At 30.6% G+C, this 20680-nt stretch overlaps 4 protein-coding genes across 4 annotated transcripts; 2 read left to right on the top strand and 2 right to left on the bottom strand.

The window, feature by feature from the left end:
* The first annotated feature begins 919 nt into the window (after positions 1-919).
* On the top strand, positions 920-5041 carry LOC106410112 (transcription factor TCP1-like). Its single transcript, XM_013850604.3, has 2 exons — positions 920-2466; positions 2564-5041. The coding sequence occupies exons 1-2, from the start codon at positions 1419-1421 to the stop codon at positions 2572-2574; spliced, it is 1059 nt and encodes a 352-aa protein (XP_013706058.2). The 5' UTR covers positions 920-1418; the 3' UTR covers positions 2575-5041.
* Positions 5042-5179: 138 nt separating this feature from the next.
* On the top strand, positions 5180-6366 carry LOC106407431 (cyclin-B1-2). The gene is made up of 4 exons (XM_048735940.1): positions 5180-5357; positions 5532-5632; positions 5766-5863; positions 6121-6366. Exons 1-4 carry the CDS (start codon positions 5232-5234, stop codon positions 6219-6221), a joined length of 426 nt encoding a protein of 141 aa, XP_048591897.1. The 5' UTR covers positions 5180-5231; the 3' UTR covers positions 6222-6366.
* A 1560-nt stretch (positions 6367-7926) lies between these two features.
* LOC106408650 (histone acetyltransferase HAC2-like) lies at positions 7927-11004 on the bottom strand. Its single transcript, XM_048735596.1, has 10 exons — positions 10985-11004; positions 10752-10908; positions 10549-10677; positions 9954-10154; positions 9718-9860; positions 9362-9632; positions 9140-9279; positions 8344-8830; positions 8217-8230; positions 7927-7966 (listed from the first exon to the last, which is right to left on the bottom strand). The coding sequence occupies exons 1-10, from the start codon at positions 11002-11004 to the stop codon at positions 7927-7929; spliced, it is 1602 nt and encodes a 533-aa protein (XP_048591553.1).
* On the bottom strand, positions 9067-13707 carry LOC125576275 (histone acetyltransferase HAC2-like). Its single transcript, XM_048735939.1, has one exon. It carries the CDS (start codon positions 11824-11826, stop codon positions 11053-11055), a length of 774 nt encoding a protein of 257 aa, XP_048591896.1. The 5' UTR covers positions 11827-13707; the 3' UTR covers positions 9067-11052.
* Between the last annotated feature and the right edge of the window lie 6973 nt (positions 13708-20680).

Genomic DNA, 20680 nt, shown 5'->3' on the forward strand with positions numbered 1-20680 from the left:
TTAGGGGGACATATGGAAGCTTCATACAGATAGCTACATGTTTGGGACTGATAGGAGCCCCGTTTATAGGGATCACTATTTTGTGTGCTTTCGCTTATTATCTATTGTTTTATGAATAGTTTTGAGACATTGATTGGTAAAGCATTAACATAAACATTATGTTTTATGTTACTCAATCAACCATTAAACAAATGTTTAGAAAAGCATTTAAAAAATAAAATATAGATTTTTAAAAATATTTTTAATTAAAATATATTTAATTTTTTTAAAAATTAATAACATTTCAAATTTAAATATAATCTATTTTATGTAATTATATTCATTATTTTTTATAGCAAAACAATAATAATATAAATATATATATATATACTATTTAGAAATAAATAAGTTATATATCATATATTAATTTTATATATGAATCATTTACTGTTGTACCAATCATATTATTAAATATATAAATGAGAGTATATAATTTATGCAGTTTACTGCTTCTATAGCATACTGATTCTTTTTTATTATTGGCTCTACCAATTAAGGTTTGAGTCTTCAGTATTGTTTCATTTAAACCCTTTTTCTAAAGTGTTTCATTAAACTAGCTAAAGATCATTCTAATATCCACCAAAATCTGTCCAAAATTCCCATAAAAAGTAAATCTTAAATTCTAATCTTAAAACTAAACCTTAAATTCAACTCAAATATATCAGTATCAGTTAAAAAATGAAACGGTAAATAACTCATCTCGAACCTAAATTCTTGAAAATCTTTAAAAAATCATATAATTAATAATTCTGTAATTCCTCAAGTATTTAAATATTCAACTTATACTTTAATTTCATTTTTGAAGAAGAAAAGCAGATCTTATATGAGACCGGGACAAGAAAAGAACTGTACATTCATCTTTGAATCATGACTCTTAAAAGCCTGGTCTTTATCATCGAAATAGAATCTCTTCACAGGTCGTTTTCTGTGGTTATTTCTGGACCATTAGATATTGCATTGCCAAGACTTCACATGAAGGTACCTATTTGTATATGTATACGTAGTAAAAGTATATTCTACGATGATACTAAAACTAGTTGAGTTTGAGGTTAATTCCCAATATATATGCTCATTTATCTAGTATAGGATCTGCAACTAGAAACCCTAAAATCAATCGTTAACCCTAAGCTAAAAAAGGTTATACTGTAATTAACTTTTGCGAGCAGATCTTCAGCTTTTGGCTCTTGAGCTTTTTGTCTTGGTGTGAGAATTGGACGCTTACTCTCTATCTCTACCTCTCTTGTTTCTTGGTTTCTTCTTTTCTCTTTCCTGTTTTTAGCCAAAAATCTTTTTTTGATGATGTGAAACTTGTGGTTTTATTTCTAAAAGAAAAACTCATAGTCTTGATTCTTGATTTGTGTAGCTCCCTAAGCTCAGTGATGTCTTCTTCCAACAATGGTTACAATAATGGTAGTAACAACGGAGTGTACCCTCTCTCTCTTTACCTTCCTTCACTCTCCGGTCAGCAAGACATCATCCGTAATCCCTACAATCATCAGTTAACAGCATCACCGGGCCAAATGTTATCAGCAGTGCCTGAGTCCCTGATGGATTACATGGCGTTTAACTCAAACAATGTTATGAATCAGCAAAGTTTTGAGATTCCTGAGGTGTCGAGAGAAATCAAGAAGGCTGTGAAAAAAGATAGGCATAGCAAGATTCACACGGCACAAGGTCTTAGAGACAGGAGGGTAAGGCTTTCTATTGGAATTTCTCGCCAATTCTTCGATCTCCAGGATATGTTGGGGTTTGATAAAGCCAGTAAAACATTAGACTGGCTACTCAAGAAATCAAGAAGAGCCATCAAAGAGCTTGTCCAAGAAAAAAAGCTCAACAACAATGTTGAAGATTTTGGAAACGATGGAGGTAATGTAGTACATGAAGAGGATGATTATGATGATGATAATGTTGGCGATAATAGCTTTGTGTATGGTTCGAGCCCCTATTCCTTCGAAGAAGAAGTGCTATGTGAGGCCAAGAAGGCAGAGAAAAGAAAGAAGAAGACTGAAATGAGCAACATTTCTTCAAAGGGGTCAAGAGCCAAAGCAAAAGGAAAGGCTAAGGGGATAACAATAGACATGACCAATGATCATCCAGAAACCGCCTCTGAGATCATACAAACTGAAATAATGGACCCATTCAAGAGGTCTATAATCTTCAATGAAGGAGAAGAAATGACACATTCTTTCTACAAGGAATCAATCCAAGAGTCTGATAATCATGAATGCATTACCAAGACGGAGGTCAATCTTCCCATGAATATGGATCAAGGTTATAATCAGCATTATGGGGCGTTAATGTTGAAAGATCAGGGTTCTAGCAGCAACTACAATGCCATTCTGCCTCAAAACTTTGATTGTGACTACAATCCAAACCCTTTTATTGATCAACTCTTTTGTGGAGTCACCAACACAAATTTCTTCAGAGGTATAGTTTGAATTTTAGAAGCTTTTCTAACCTAAAATATGATTCATATATCTTGGCATTCTATGATATGTTTCTCATTCTTGTTTTTATTTGGCAGGGTTCCCATAAATCCTGATAATTTCGGAGAACTATGCATCAAATTCAAACATGTAAGGCAAATAGTCCTTTATTCCCCTTGAATATAAATTAAATCTTTGGTTGTCTGTGTTCTTCTGAACATGTTATCTGATCTTATATGTCATTGATCATCAAGATTTATTTTCTAAGATACTATTTGTCTACCTTAATATATTTTAGCTACAGTTTTCAAGTGGTATGTAACCTTTACAGTATTTCAATTTGAAGACGAAGCAGCAAATTATATAAATTTGATGAAACCCAATCCATTCCAAGATCCATACATAATTTTGATTAGGTACTACACACAAAATTGTTTTAAGACTAAGTAATTTACAATTTAACGTTCCGTATATAAAGCTCTACATTAATTAGTTCCTTAAGCCCTAATTTCCATTAGGACCTATTACAGTATGCATGATGATGACTGTTGATGCTCACATATACAAGACTGTATCCACACACAAACATGTAATGCTTGACTAAGTTAACATGCACAAATTGAAATGAAACTGAGCACTAGTGTGTAAACTGGAAGCGTGCCATCGAAATATGCTTAGGAATGCAGGATAGATCTTAGTGTTAATATTATTGTCTACTGATGTATATCTATTATCTTGCTCAGATAATGATATTTTCAATGATGCATATGATTTTGCCTTTTGAAGGCATACATTAATTGAGTTTATTGGCTTTTAAAGTTCGGTTTTGGACAAGAGGATTGTTAACTCCTACGTTTTTGAATAGGATATGAAGTGATCTGCTCAAGTCCCTCTCTTTTGACTACAATCTGTAAGTTCCTTAGTGCTTCAAAATTATTTTTGTAAACATTCACAACTTCCAGATATCCATTTCAATTTATAATGCAATTTAGAATCTAGTCGGAAATTGCAAACGCCATTTATCCTATAATACTATATATCTGGAACCATATTACCTCATTTGAAAAGCTAATGGAAATTTATTAGCGATATACTGTATTGCCACGGTATTATATAAGACCACATCTGAAAATGTGAGTGAGACGGCAAAAATCAAGATATATGGTTTCAAAGAAAAATGATTTAATAGTGTTTCAAAAGAAATGTTCAAAAGAATGCTGCAAAATTTGAATAAGTTTTTCTCATTACTGTAAATTTATTAATTCTAATAATTAGCTTTGCAAATAAAACATATACATGTGTGTGTAGTGTATAAATAATTTGGGAGCAAATATATGCTAAAAATGGCATGTCTTCCGAAAAATTCCAACAGGTATGAAGCATTATAATTTTGGCTTAGTCAGTCTCTTCGAAATTATTTTCGAAACTAGCTAATTACACCATTTATATGCATGATGGACCATAACTTGAAAAGAACAATAGAAAGTTTAAACTCTTTCAAAAAGAAATTCACCGTTATCTAAAATTAATCAGTCACTACTACGAAGCTCATGGAAAATGTTTAACCTAAGAACTAGATAAGAACTGAGTATATATATATTTGATGACTCACGTATGATTGTTTCTTACATATATAAACGCGTCAATCTTAAAGCTTCGTGCGTTGTTGATTTAGATAAAATTACTAAACAATTCTTGTAACGAACTAAAGACAGAAAGAAATACCCTGTATATACAAAGACAAAAGTAATGCAGCTGAGAGATAAAGAGAGGGAGACCTTTAAAACTGTTCCTCGTTGCTTCAAAACAGAATAGCACTCCAAAGCAGAGAATACAACCTTGTTATGTTTGAAGAATATAGAGTTCAAGAATATATAAGCAGTCAAAAGAACTTTAGTAAATATAAGAGAGAATTAAAGCTAGAAAGGAGAAATTATTTCATTTTTGTTGCTTTTTTTTTTGCTTCAAACTTCATCTTCATAGCATGACAGACTAATATCTAGACTTGGCTAGCTGGATTAGTTAAGTTACCTACGAATAATCAACAATATTTAATTAACAAATGCCTGAAAACTGATTATCTCAAAAAGATTTTGTTGAAAGGCGGAAGTAACTTTATTATATAAAATTTCACATGTCAGATCATCCTATGAAATAAACTCGCAGAAATAGCTGATTATAATATTCACATAATATCTTTCCTACATGTCTTTGTGGTACTATTTAATAAAAAAAAATTATTAGTCTGATCTTGAGTGGACACCCACTGCGTCCAATCTTTAAAGGATATCTTTGCTAGAGATGATAAATTTACAGTTTAATTACAGAAATTTTATAGAAAAGTATATCTACATCACATTCCAACTTCATCTATTTCTAAAAAAAGGTGTTAATTAATACATTTATTAGTCTTAGACACACATATATAATGAAAAATATGATATCCATGAAAAAATTGCTTCTTGATATAACATAAAAAATAGAAAATTTATTGAACCAAAATTTTCTTTTATTTGTGTAAAGATGTTTTGACAAATTTATAACAATATATATCTGTGTGTGAAAAAAAGAAAAAAAAACGAGTGAAGTTTAACGTAAGTCAATCTAAATGGGCCAAATTAGGATATAAATGGGCCTAGAGTCTGGCTTAATCATGAAAGAGGCCCATTACGCGTACGTTGCTTGCCCAGACAGTTGGAGAGGAAAGCTATAGAAGAAAGAAAGCAGAGGTGGGGTGAAAGGAAGGTAGGCAAAAAAAAAAAAAAAATGGAGTCACCGAAGAAGATAGCTCATGAGATCGGTGGTGTGAAGAGAGACGCTCTTCGGTTTGGTCTCAACGGCGTCAAGAGCGACATCGTCGGATCTCACCCACTCGAATCCTCTTACGAATCCGTAATCTCTCTCCCCCCGATTTCGATTTCTTTGTTTCAGTTAGCGATTGAATCTGTTTGTTTCTCGGAATAGTAAGCTTGATTAGCTTAGAAAGGAGAGTTTAAGGAAGCTTGATTAGCTGATTGGGTTTTGATTCGTTCTTAATAATATCTCACCAGTTACCTTAATTTTCAGGGAAAGAGATCGCACGAGGCGATGAAGAGGGCTATCATTGGGCATACCTACGGGACTGCACTTCCACTCAAGATGGATATGGACAGGCAAATCCTCTCACGGTAAAGCTTCTTGTTTAAGGTTTCAATGGCAATGTGCTTTACTCAAGTGTTTGCTGGATGATCCACAAACACTATTTGGCTGTATTGTTCTCATTTTTTCCCTTTTTTTTTCTCTGTGTAATGACTTTTATAGGTTTCAGAGACCTCCTGGACCAATTCCGTCGTCTATGCTAGGTTTAGAAGTCTACACAGGAGCCATTGATGACTTTGGTTTTGAGGATTACTTGAATGGTAATTGTCCTATTGCAAATTTTCTCAGTATGCTACATTCACTTCTCTAGATCAGTGGGCACCAGTTTGATGCTATCTCAGTATGCACTAGCAGAATATGTTTATTTTGGTTTGCAACGGCGAATTGTCTTCAAAGCATTTTGTTCATTTTTATTCTTTAAAGTTCATTCTTGACACCAATAGGCCAGGTTGTTTAATGGTTTTGAAATTTTATATTGTTTATCTGAATCTTGTAAAGTATTTTCCATCTTTTGCAGATCCGCGTGACTCGGAGACATTCAAGCCTGTAGACTTGCACCACGGTGTGGAAGTTCGTCTTGGTATGTCTAAGGGCCCGGTTGCCCCCAGTTTCATGTAAGGGGGGTGGGGGGGGGGGGGAGGTTTTATTGGATGTTATGTCTTTTAGCTTTTGAATGATGAATCAAGTGAGATCGTTTTGTAAACTTATTTTGACTAATCAATATGACCAATCGATTATAGTATTTTGAGGTTTTTAGAAACTACTGGTGATTCCAACAAAAGCTATCGAATCTGAAAGAATCATCAAGACCTCATAATGTTTCCTAGTGTTGAAAAAAGTTTCATTGATTCTGCTAGAAGAACTTGGGAGATACTGAGAGGAATATATAAACTTTTCTTTTGTTTTTAAATGATTCATTGAATCAGATTTACTTTCTTTTTGAGCAACGAGATTTTATAAAATAAAGCAAAGCAGGAAGAGTTTGGGCCCGAAGGCAATAACTAAACAACAGAAGAAGGATAATGGGCCTTAAGAGTCTGTTTTGCTAGAAAATCAGCTTCTCCATTTTGGAAACGAAAGATGAACTGAAAGTTGATAAAAATAAAAAGCGACGAGAGATGATCGATATCCTGTAGAACACCGTAGATCTCTGTAATCTGGCTTTTGCTGACGATTGCTCTGATGAGCGTTGAGCAGTCCGAGAATATTGTTGTTGAGTGGATTGACGATTAGATCATCCTCTCGATCCCGTTAAGGATCACAATTGCTTCGGCCATGAGTGGGGAAGAGACTGAATCGACAGTTTGAATTCCTGATAGGTTCGTAGGCGATCGGTCTCTGTATATGCACCAAGCGATTCCAGCTCGCTTCGAGGAGACGTCTCAGGCCGCGTCAACGAAGCATGTGATTTCACAATTCGAGGTCGGGCTCTAACCATTCGACATGCTCTTATTGCCTATCTTCTACACAACCCCTTTTCCCTCTCCCAATTTTTCAATCTATCTCGTTGTCACTTGGGCGTTGAAGAATCATCTTGTGTAAACACAAAAAAAGAACAGGAATATCACCTTTCCAAGTAAGTGTCATTTTCATGAACATACGAATGTTAAAATTAAAGCAATGCAATAGTTTCAAAAGAGAATGTAAAACAAGACTTATTACTTTTATATTAAGTATTTCAACATCTTGAGAACCACATGTTCTATTTTCATAACTTCTTTTACATGCTATCAGTGACGTTAGCTCTAGCTAACGCTAATCATGACCGGCTCAATGGTATTATGGGCTTTGAGACAATTTTTTAATTTTCAAACTATTATTTTTAAAAATTTTTTTGATAGATATATTTTTTTTCAAAATACTAGAAGTGTTTTTAAAAATAAATTTATGAAATAAAAAAATTGGACCCTTTTTTCATTCTTATTATAAAAATACACATATATATATTTTTTAAATTGGGCTCTTTATCTATTAAGAAATAGGAGGCAACGAATTGGGTCCGGGGCGGTCGCACCGTTTGCCCCCTATCTAAGCCGGCCCTGACGCTAATGTAAGCAATTTGAGCATTTATAAAATAAAACAATATCCAAAACATATAGTATAATATACCATACACAAAAATGAAAAAAAAAAACAGATCAACAAGCAAAACTGTTGGAAACAATGTTTTCTCTTAACTAAAAAGACAACAACACCATGAGCATTCATGATAGAACTGGACAAGATTGAATAGTTTCGATGTTAAAAAAGGTTTTTTTGATCTGTACGATTTCTTCTACAATCATCACAACATTAAGGGATGTACAGATTCGTCCCATGGGCCTTACCTCAAACCTCTCATAGCGAACTGCTCCTTCGCACAACTGAGAAGTACACAAAAGAGAGTTTGCATCAATATAAAAATCCCAACTTGCACGGGAAGAGTATAATTAAACCAATGTAAAAGTTACCTGCAACGTGGTATGGAGCAATTGGGATCTTGGCAATGATATGCGTGAATACGTATTACCATCGCAAAATGGACGCAAGTTTTACAAGCTCGCTGCTTTTCGCACACTTCAGTATGATTGAATAATATTTTGGCAACACTGCATTTAGGGTGCGAGCACGGACCAGCGGCCGTAGATCTGCATGCATGTGCATGTAACAAAGCATCCAGTATCTCAATAGTCTGCAAGTTGAGTAGTTAAAAAAAGGTCAAAAATATAAACCAAAGAAAAAGAAAGTAATATATTAAAACCTGCTTGCTACTCACCACTACAGTTCTAGGCGGTATTCCGTGAATACAAGGGGTTACGGGGAAGAGATGACGCAGACGAAGATATTTACTATTGCTATAGCATGAAGTGCAAGCTCGGTAAGATGGACAGCACAAAGAAGTGTAGTAAATCGTTGTCGAAACATCCTTTTGGCAGGACGTGCAGGTCACTACTTGAAGGAGAGCACCACTGGATATCTGAGACTGGTGAAGCTTGTTTGAAGTGTGAAGATGGTGAAGTATCATCATAGAAGAGTTCTTGGCGCGTCGAAGAGTGTCGAATCTGTAGTTATGCTTCTGAGAGAAGCTTAAGAACATTTGTCTGCTTTCGAACGTGTTGTTTCCTAGGATGACATCATTATCTTCTGTTGTAGACTGTATGTTCATAATGGCCTGTGAAAGCGAGTGCTCCTCCCCGTTCATAGTATGTGTGTGTTCCCCAAGAAGCTCTTCTTCTAGTTCATGACATCTGTTTGCATAAAAGAAAGGGTTTAGGTGAAAAACAAAATGCAAAAACAGAAATACTGAGGTGAGAAATCATGTGAATCTCTCAAAAAAAAAAGGTATTTAGTTATATATTTACATATATATATTTTTAAAACAATTGAATTAATATGTGAATGTCACATGTAGAAATGATTTTTTCAAAAACATGAAAGTTTCTTGTTAAGAAACTTTCTATATACTATCTTTCCTACTTTTCAATTATTTATATCCAATTAATGGTGAAGACAGGATTAGATACTATCATTGAAAATGATTTGTAGAGATAGAGTACCTTTGACACAATTGAAGATCCTTGCACTTCTTGCAAAACCATCTCAATCCAGACAATATGGTCTCCGAGCATCGTGTGCATGTATAATGCAAGTCCACCACGATGAAATCCTCCTTTTGGTTTGATATCCGTATTCCAAGCTATACATAAAACATAATAGTTAACAAATAAACACCCTGAAATGTATACATATTCAAACTCTAAGTGCATATGAATAACAACCTTTCGCATCAGGAGAATATTTTTAGCATCATTGGAGTCCTTAATTTTGTTGCCCTTTAGTGCTCTTCTAGAAAGTGATTTAACATTCTCGACTCCACTCTCGGTTTCTTGACTCATCAGAAGCTCAGCACTAGAGGACCAGAAAGATCCTTCAAAGTAAGGCAACCGTGCAGCTGTAATATTGCATGTCGGAACGAAGAACCGATCATACAAGTTTGTAACATTCGTCACCACGCTCTGCTCCTTGGCTTTATCCAGCATTGACACATACCTAAAATAATGTTTTTTTTTTTTGAATTTTAAGTTTAAATCCAATACTTCCACACCAAACATAAAAAGGAAGAAAAGAGACTGACCATTCACGAAGCTTCTTAGTGCTGGGGGTTTGCTGAGTCTTAGGATGAGAGTACATAACGAAGTCTTCTCCTTTCTGAGGTGGACACGACCATATATAACCCGTTGTGAAACCTCGAAACTTACAATACTCAAGATATCCAATCTATAAAAAAAAGGAAAATAAATAAATGAGACGCATGTCAATAACAGTTTAGGTCTAAAACAAAGAAAAAAAAATAAGGGAATAGATTGTTACCAGTATTTCATGATAAACGAAAGTTCGAAGAGCTTCTCCTGAAAACGTTACTCTCTCGGGTCTAAAGTACTTGACGGAGTCGAGATAAGAGATGTATACGCTGCGTTTGTTTGGTTGACTACATTCCGATCCAAACTCTTGGACTAACAACGCAAATATGCATACATCAACTCCTTCAATTTTCTGAAACAGAAGAATCACCTGAAACAATCCGAAACAAATTAAAATTTAAAATTAAGTTTGATGAGACTCAAAACTAAAATCAATTGGTATAAGTGGATAATTTAAGATCCCTCTTCCAACATAAGTTTTTGTCCCTAATACTACTAAATTTCTTTTATTAACATGGAGTATCTCAGATCTATAGAAGAGTCTAGACTAACTTTTAAAAAGAGGTGTAGTTCACATATATACACTCTCTCCGGTATTCAAATGTAAACCCTAAACAATAGGCATATATTCGTGTGACCATATGATAGAGTGTAATGGGTGCTTTCTAACCCATGTTGCTTAGCAACCCAAAGTTCGCTTGCCAGTACACCATCACTTGGTTTAATACTACTAACTCATTAAGGAAAAATGAATTCAGATGCACCTTCGATCTGTAAGGGAATTCACTAGGATAGTGTTCGTCGTGAAGAAAATCCGCAAATGTTTTGTTGATATGTGTGCTTTTGTCAGCTGAGAACACGACCCTGAGAGTAAGATCATCTGGTAGTGATACCTGGAAAGGAAAAGTAACAAGTTCAGTATATATACACTTTCAGACCAAACCTCAAGACACAAAATCATTCTTACATCATCAAGGCTCTTCCCAGTAGCCTCTGCGGTTTGGCGTCTTTCTTCTTTGAGCCGCTTCGTTAGCCTTCTCTCTATAAAGTGGCTTAGGATGGTTTCAGGCAAATCTTTCGCCTCCAAATCCGTATTGTCATGAACTCCCACGCTTTCGTTACTCCTACGCTCCTCTAACAGGCAGTAGGGACAAATGTAGTCTGAGGTTTTGTCAGTGTCTTTTTCTGGATTGTAAAGACCACATATCTGATGCTGCCATTTCCCGCAAGATTCGCAAGCAACCCACTGTTCAAACAAAACAACGTAGCTATGTAAATGTACTGAAGAAATATATATATAGAGAGAGAGAGATGAAGCTTACAGCTTCTGTGTCTTGATTGTTAGCGTTATTTAATTTAAGCATATTGGCCTTTACGATATCGACTCCAGATAACGTGAACTTTTGGCGTCTACAGTGATCGTAACATGGACTACAGATTTGATGTTGCGCACCGCTTATTGTTTCCTCTGGGATGTAATATAGAGATTCATCTTGGATGCGGTAGTTGCAAAGCGAGCAGTAGAGTGGTGGTGCTGGAAACAAGAGTTCGCTTTCGCCACACAGTTGACATGTTTCAATATTCTTGAGCTCAACACGTCCCTCGTGGAGACTCTTTAAATGCATTTCTATTTCTTCTTCTGTGAAACGTTCCACCAGTGAGACGTCTCTCTTTTTAGGCTTTTCCAAAGGCACTGTTGTGTCAGCTGTATTAGCCTCGCCCTCGCGTTTGGTCTGTTCATCACTTTCCATCGGTTCAACAACTTCCACTCCAGATCTTAGTGTCTCATCATCCTGAGGAGGAGGATGTGCTTCGACTCTCTGTCGCTTTGATGGACAGTGATGACCACTATCTGACGGTAATATTTCTCCAAGGAACACCACATCCTCATCCGTATCATCATCTGGTACTCCGAGATGATAATTAGATCTTTTGGATCTATAACACTCTTTGTCAATGTTAGCATCTGGCTGTATGCTCAACTGCTGATTAGGCACGGCGTTAAGATTTGGACGCATCACACCTTTGTTAAATTCAGGCATCGAGACTGAACTATAAACAATTGATTCTGCACATTTTTTCAATCAAAGGAACATTGACATGTCAGGATGTGCTTGAACTCTCAGAAGAAACATTAATAGAAAAAAAAAGAGATGGTAACCATCTTGTATAATCTTATAATGGTTTAGCTTGTTGCACAAGTTAGACTGGACTGTGAAAAGAGATGAACAAGCATACAGAACCCAGCTGAAAGGAATCAAGCAAAATCACACTCGGTTTCACAAAGCTACAAGCTTATTCATGTAACTAGGCGTTGGTGTTTTACCAAAAACTGAACCAATGTTCACAAATATTTATATGGTTCAAATTATCTTGTATACGAAAAATTGATAGAACTGAAAATTCATATTTGAATATCCAAAATATAATTTATATATCTAAAAAGATTCGTAAATTGGAACCAAACTTGATTGGATTTTTTCTGATGGATTAAATTTTCTTGTCAAAAACCGAAAAACAAACTAAAAACCGATTTTATAAATACCCCAATACCCCTAAAGATGCTAAAACAAAAGAAAAAATGAACCGCAAACGAAAGGAAGGTTAAAATGGATTTTAACTAATATATAAATGATATAAATCAATCAATTGATTACTGACAATTAGTTATAGGTTGGAATTTCATTTTAAAATATGATATCATAGCCAAATCAATGCAATCAAACACAAATAAGATCCAAAGTTGGTCCCATAGATAGAAGAAACGAAGTTTTAATATATATAACTATGTGCGTGTTACTGGCAGTCTATCAATAAAACAAAACAATCCCAAAATTGATGCAACATTAAAACATTGTCCCCAAAATCTAATTTCGAAACCCTAATATTTGAAGCTACAAGGGGCGATCATGATACATTAATTAGATATGGCATCCATTCTCCGACAACACCCTAAATCGAGAAAGAAGGTGGAGACGAACCTTAATCGGGTTTGTTTTTTTGAGAAATACGAACCTTAATCAGTTTCAAATTGTTTACTCTGCTTGGCTCGCGCGCAAGTGGAGAAGACAAATAAAGAAGTTGAAAGAGAAAGTCTCTGCTCTGACTTGGTTGGTCTATGTTGTTGTTATTAGGCTTCCGGCAATTTCTTAATGTAAAAGGCAATGTAATGACTATTGCTTATTAAAATATGACCACTGATTTGTAATAATATTCATTGAGGATTTTTCTGTCATTAATGTATTTATTATTCTTAGTTTTATCTGTTTAATTTCGGCTATTTTCTAATCGCTCAATTTGGGTTTAGTATTTTCTGGTCAACAAAATTTCACCCATTATATTTACTTACCTTATCTTCTGGTCAGCAAATTAAATTACTTAATATATAAAATTTAATCTTTTCAGTAAAGTAGAACTGTTTTTTTTTTGTTGTAAATAATAAAGTAGAACTTTTCACCACTTACCATTATCTTCTTTTTATTCGTGTATGATTTTCTTGTGTTTAAATTCTGCATATTAAATAACATGGTATTAATTAGGAGATCTCATCTTTGTTTATAGAACTGATCTCATGAAGGTGAAAATCTGCATACTGAACTTATCTCGTCCTTAAAGTATAAGGATCTTGAGAAATGTTAATACAACTCTCCTCAGCATATTATTAATTGAAATTAATAACATTTTGAAATGAAAACATTATAATTTGATTGATAGAAAATGTGAAATAGCTAAGATAACATGCATTAATGAGTGAAATGTGAACAATTTTATTAAATAATTAAGTATATATATAATATATCAAATTTATATGAACTATAAAGTTTATGTCAAATAAAATATATAAATATATACAATTTTATCATATTATAAAGTATATACATGATAAATATAACAAATTTATATGAACTGTATATTTTTATGTCATATTAGTTAATCAATAAATTTATATTATAATTAGTTAGTCAGTAAACTTATATTATAATGTTTAGTATTACTATTTGATAAATATTTATCACATAATCAATATTCCCTCTGTTTTACTATTTGATAAATATTTATCATATAATTTATATTATCTATGTTTCATAATACATGATGTTTTACCTTGATGCACAAATATTAAGAAATTTAACTTTTTCTAAAAAGTGATTTTAAAAATATAATTTAAAAATCATTCAACCAATTATAAAAATGACTATAAAATCTAACTGGTTTACACAGTTTTCAATAAAGTTAAAAGTAATATAAAATATTAAAATATCATCTATTTTGAAACAACAAACATTTTCTCAAATATCATCTATTATGAAACAGAGAGAGTAATATTCTAAATTGTATATATGATGTACATATATTATATTCATAAATTATAGTTTGCACAATTCTATCAGTGTATTATAAATTTACAATGTGATCTTTGTAGCATTTATGATCAGTTTGTTAATACAAAAGAATCTATTTACTATTTAATTATCTAGTAAGATTTGCCAACAAAACAATTTCTTATGGTTTGTTATATTCCCCTTTCTTAAGGGTCGAACTTTGTCCACAAGTAATTGATTCAGTGAAAAAAAAACAATTGTTGCAATCTACTCCATAGATTTTTTCTTCATTTGTTATCTATATTTGATATTTAAATATCTATAGTAAGATTTGTCAAAAAAAAATTAGTTACAGTCAACTTACGAATTATTTTTTCCTAATATCATGCATTTAATATTTAAATATATATAGTAAGATTTTTCAATCAAAATCATGATGCAAGATACTCTCAAGACTTTCTCTTTTTTAACAAAAAAAATTCAAATATACCTTTACTAACAAAATATTCCAAAATGATATTTTCTTATAATCATAATATGTTTTGGAATTTATTAGAGAATATTTTATTTCATAACTTATGAAAAAGGCGGATTACGTTGACCAATCTTATTGTTAATTGAGAACACGGTAAAGTGAAAACATTATAATTTAATTGGTCTAAAAAGCGACGTAGCTAAGATGACGTGTATTGGTCTAAAAAATGACTCTTATATTTTTAATTTGTAGATTACAAGTTAAAAATTGTTGAAAGCAATATCTTTATTGTTTTCGTTATTTTAACGGTTGCTCACATTACTGATCTTATATCTCTTGTCGGTGCATTAATATCACTTCATCCTCAATTATCATGTTATGCATTATAATGCATGTCGTGATTATATCATGCAATGCATCCTTCTTCCAGTAACGAGATGATCCTGCTATGATAGAAAATTTGGATTGCATGACTCCAAATGCCTGTTCAATATCTTCTCGACATGTTTCTTGTTTTTTTCTGCAAAAGTTCCTTTTTTACCTTGGAGAATTCTTATTGTTTGAACAAGAATTGAGTATTCTGGATAAATACCATAAACTAAATAATAATACATGTTATATTCTTTTATTTGAATAATGTAATTAACTGGAAAAGTGATACAGTCTGCAAATTGTCACGCCCATACACTTGGACAATTTTTTCACTTCCAACATTCAAGGAAATCCACGTTTTTGGCTAATATTGAGAAGCCTTGCAACGTCTTCTGATGTCGGTGAGCTGAGATACCATTCTGAAAACACTTCCACAATTCTTCGGCAAAATTTTTTTATGCATTCAATTGTTGTAGGTTTTCCTATTTTGAATATATTCGATCTGAACAAGAAAGAAGATATAATGGTACGAAAAACCGTTAAGAACAACAATAACAACAACCATCTTCGGTTATAGAAAATTTGTTTGGTCAATATTTTGATAATTTGGAGGTTTCAGATCAAATTTAAATGACCATTACTGTTGTTGTAATATTTAAATTTGTGTAATAATTATGTATTTATATAATTTTTTAAAAAAATTCTTAAGTTTTTTTTGTAATATTGTTATTTTTAAATCTAGTTTTAAATATTAAATCTTATTTTAAATATTTGTTTAATTTTATGTGTAAAAATTAATTTATAAAAATAAATTTGAAATATTTATAAAATATCATTTTTAAGGACTAAAAAATAAACGACAACATATTTAAGAATAATAAATGTGAAGTGTAATTGTAAAGACCAAAATGTAAGTAAAAAATATGAAAAAACTTCATATTTGAAATTAAAAATGAACTTATGTCTATAATCTAGATCAAGACTCAACCTTAGATTAGTCTTCTTTTTTGGTATATATATTTTCTTAATCTATCAAAAATGTTGTGATATTAGAGTTGTTTACTTTTGGATCAGTATACACCCTTTATTTTATTTTTCTTTTGATGTGTCACCAAATGTTGTAGTTGTTGTCCAAAATAATTTTTTTAAGTAAATATGACACTGAAAATGAAAAAAAAAAATTAACATAAGAGAAGAACTTTAAAACTACAAGAGATATTGGCAACAATTATCTACAAAAGTAAGATTTTTATCTATATTATTAAAACTGGAGTATTTTTTGTACTGTTTGAAAACATGGATAGGAGTATAAATGAAAATTGTTTGGAAACATGGATATCAATATAAATGGAAATTGTTTGAAAACATGGATATCAGTATTTTTAGTACTTTCTTTTATTTACACATTTATCTATTGCATTTACAATAAATTAATTAATTACTTTCTTTTTGTATTTCTTTTTATTTACAGATATATCAATATATATCTAACCAAATCGATATTCATATATTAACCATTATTAATATTTTACGAATATTAACTAAATAACATGTATTAAAGAGAGATGACATTTTTCTATATTACATCAAATTGCATAAATTTATAAAATTTATAATATAATATTATGTACACATAAAAAAATATTAGCAAACATCTATATAAAATAATATATTCTACTATATATGTAAATTACAAAACATAAAAATATACATGAGAGTTTTTATAAAATCAGCGTTTTATGAATTTACGTTGAACACAAGTTAAATCAAATATCTGTGCGAGAGCGCGAATCAAGTTCTAGTTTTAGTTATACTGAGAGATTGATTTCCCTTAATTTTGATACCCAATTATTATTTTTGGTTGATTTTGAAAAAAAAATCACTATTTTTACCTGCACTTTGTGTCCAATATTGGACTGGTGCAAGATATAAACATCAAATATCATTTTTTAAGTTGAGCACTAATAACTTTAAAAATGTCATATTTCATTGTAAATTGGGCAATTGTCAATAATAGCACATTTTGAAGTTTATGTCTCAAAAATAGCACTAGAAGGAGAAAGTCACAGAAATGACATTCATTAAAGGGTAAAATATCCCTAATACCCTTGGTTTAAAATTAAATAAACAAACAAAAATAAATAAAAATAAATAAAATAAAAATTAAAAAAATGAAAAAAAGATTTTTTTTTTTTATAGTTTCAGATTATATGTTTTCAGATTCGAAATTTTTATAATTTTTTTTTTCGAATTTTTTTTTTTTTTATTTTTTTTTCAAATTTTCTTTTTATAATTTAAAAATACTTTTTAAAACTGTTTTTAAAATTTTTATTTTTTATTTTTTATTTTTTTTTAATAAAATTTTAAACCCTAATTCCAAAACTCCACCCCTTAACTCTAAACCCTAAGGTTTGAATTAATTAACCCAAGGGGTATAAGTGTATATTTACCTCTTTAATGAAACCTATTTTTGTGACTTTGAACCTTGAGTGCTACTTTGGAAACATAAACTTGGTTTGGTGCTATCCTAGTCTTTTTCTCTTGTAAATTCTATATTTTACATAATTTAACATATATATATCGACAATTATAACAATGTCTCTATAACAACGTCCGTGCACGGGAAATAACAGTTAAACTAGAGATTGACCCGCACGCCCGTGCGGGTGTTAATTTTTACGGTTTTATAAATTATTTGTTATTTTATCATTAGTGTTATATATTTAAGATGTGTCGTCGTATAACTAATTGTATTCAAAATATTTGGATTGAATCGGGTAATAAGATTATTTTTGGTACAAATATACACTCTTTTCAGATACATTGGTTAATTAAATATTTTTATATTTCTACACATCAAAATCAAAATCATTCAGACCCGAGAGGATCCAACTCAAGCATCATACATAAATTTATAATATCCAAGTGGCGCCTAATTTAAAAATCCAAAAAAAATAATCCCGAAAGAAACAACTTGTACCTCAATGAGTATCCGAATGTCCATACTTAACTGATTTTGCAAATAGATTAAAAAGGAAACTCTTTCTATATATTTGGCAAAAATAAGAAAAATAGAAAGAATTTTTTATTTAATAAAATAGTTATATGAAGTGAAACATTAAGTGATAATAAATGTAATACTTTTTAATTATTTTGATTTAAATTATTATCTTGTTCATATAAACTATGCCTTTGAATTATGTGTTTTGCTATGTAATTTTTCACCAATTGGAACTAAGACAAAAGAAAGTTTTAGTAAAACATATTAAACCAAACTATTAACCATATGCAAAACTCGGTTATCTTACATTTTTATTTTTTTTATAATTGCACAAAGTTAATATTGATTAACTAATAAATAAAAATCTACATTATTACTTTTACGGTAAATATAATTAATGATGTGATATATTGTTAAAGTAATATAATTAATGAAATTACTAAAATAAAACTATACTTATATTTTTATACATTAATATTTGTTTTTCATAATTAGTGTTTTATATTTTATATATGTCGTAATATAACTAATTGTATTCAAAAGATCCGGATCGAATCAGATAATATGGTTATTTTTGGTACAAATATCCAAACCCGTTTCAAATACATTGGTTATTTAGATATTTTAGGGTCATATACATCAGAACCAAACTCATCCAGACTCAAAAGGATTCAACTCAAAACCTACACATAAATTTATAATATTCAAGGAGTGAGTAATTTTAAAACAAAATAAAACGATACCCGAAAGGAACGACTCGTACCTAAGTGGATATTTAGTGTTCATGCCTAACCGATTTTATAAACTAATATAAATGATATTTTTTATGTGTTTTGCTAAATTAAGTGAAACTGAAAGAGTTTTTTTTATTTAGTAAGCAATTATATTGAGTGAAAAATTAAGTGACAATGAATGTAATTCATTTTTATTATTTTGATTTAAGTTATGATTTTATTCACTAAACATGTTTTTGAATTATGTTTTTGGCTACGTAATTTTCCACTGATTGAAAAAAAAAATGTTATAGTAAAACAAATTAAAACAAACGCTTAACCTTATGCAAAACTCAGTTATTTTACTTTTTTGATTTTATAATTGACACAAAACTAATATTGATTAACTACTAAATAAAATCTACACTATTATTATTATGGTAATATAATTAATGATGTGAAATATTGTTAAGACAATATAATTAATATGAGTGAAATATGGAAATACAATTAATGTAGTACTGCTATCTTCGTTTCCAAACAATTTTCAGTTATAGTACTATTCATGTTTCCAAACATTACTAAAGTGTACTTCAGTTTTAATAATATAGACTAGATTTTGACCCGCGCAGGCGCGCGGGTATATATTTTGAAAAATATGTTGATATTTGTTTTTCATGTAATTATTAGGATTTGGAAAAATGAATCCGAGGAACATAACCGATACCGATCCAAAGATATAGTACCAAACCCAAACATAAATTGATTAAATATTCTAATTATTCAAAATTTTGTTATTTAGAGAACCGAATCTGATCTGAACCGAAGTATTTAGTTATCCGAATTTATCTAAAAATAGATTTATATACTTATATATATTAATTATTTTTAGATTTAACGTATATAAAACATCAAAAATGATACTTTTAAATTGGTTTAAATACTTGAAAATATATATAGATAGTCAAAAGTAAATATCTGAAATAGTTAAAGTATACTCAAATCACCAAAAATACTTAAAATAATTATTGATTTCGTATCCAAAATTTTAAATCAAGCCAATTGATATGTTAAGTTTAAGTATTATGACATATGTTATTCAAATTTATACGTAATATATTATTTTATTTATACATTTTGAGAAATTTAAAATATATAATGATTTAAGACTTTAAAAATAATTTAAATTAGTTATCCAAACCCAAACCAAACCCGCAAAGATCCAAATCGAACTCAAACCAAAATTTAGAAACATTCTAATAAGGCTGAAACCTTTGACCCCGAAAACCCAAAATACAAACCGATCAGAACTAAATCCGTATGGGTATCCAAAAGCCCATTCCTAGTCATTATTATATATCGTATTTTATCATCATATAATTAATCGTATTTTATATGTACCATCATATAAGTAATCATATAATTAATAGTATTTTATACATACCATCATATAAATAATTACATATATTATATTTTTAAAACTTAATATGAAATATGAAAACCATAATTTGAGTTGGTATTTCAAATTGGGCTTTGTATTATATTTTTCTTATATATATTGACAATATTTTTTTATAATGGTTATTGAAAAATAGTTTAGTAAAAATCCATTTTTGAATATATGTATATTTTTGAATCAATTTTTGATATAAATCAAATTTGAATTATTATTTTGATTTGAAATATGTATATAAAGTTTAAATTTTGTTTTATGGTTAGTTTAGAAAAATTTTTTTTAGGGAATTAGATTGACCTATTTTGGTATATTTTAAAAGTGGCCTAGATAACTTTCAATTTTTTAAAAAAACATAAGCCCATTACTTTTTTTCTTAATACTACTATCTTTGTTTTCAAACAAAAATATTTTTTTTTAAAAGAGTGCAATCCATGTTTCCAAACACTCCAAATTTTTAAAAGTCCTATTCAAGTCTCCAAACACTCCAATTTTGTACTTGAGTTTTAATAAGATAGATATATTTAAAGTGGCGACCGGCGGTTGATTTGACAAAATTC

The sequence above is a fragment of the Brassica napus genome, chromosome A7 (genome assembly GCF_020379485.1).
Source record: "Brassica napus cultivar Da-Ae chromosome A7, Da-Ae, whole genome shotgun sequence".
Classification (NCBI taxonomy): Eukaryota; Viridiplantae; Streptophyta; class Magnoliopsida; order Brassicales; family Brassicaceae; genus Brassica; species Brassica napus.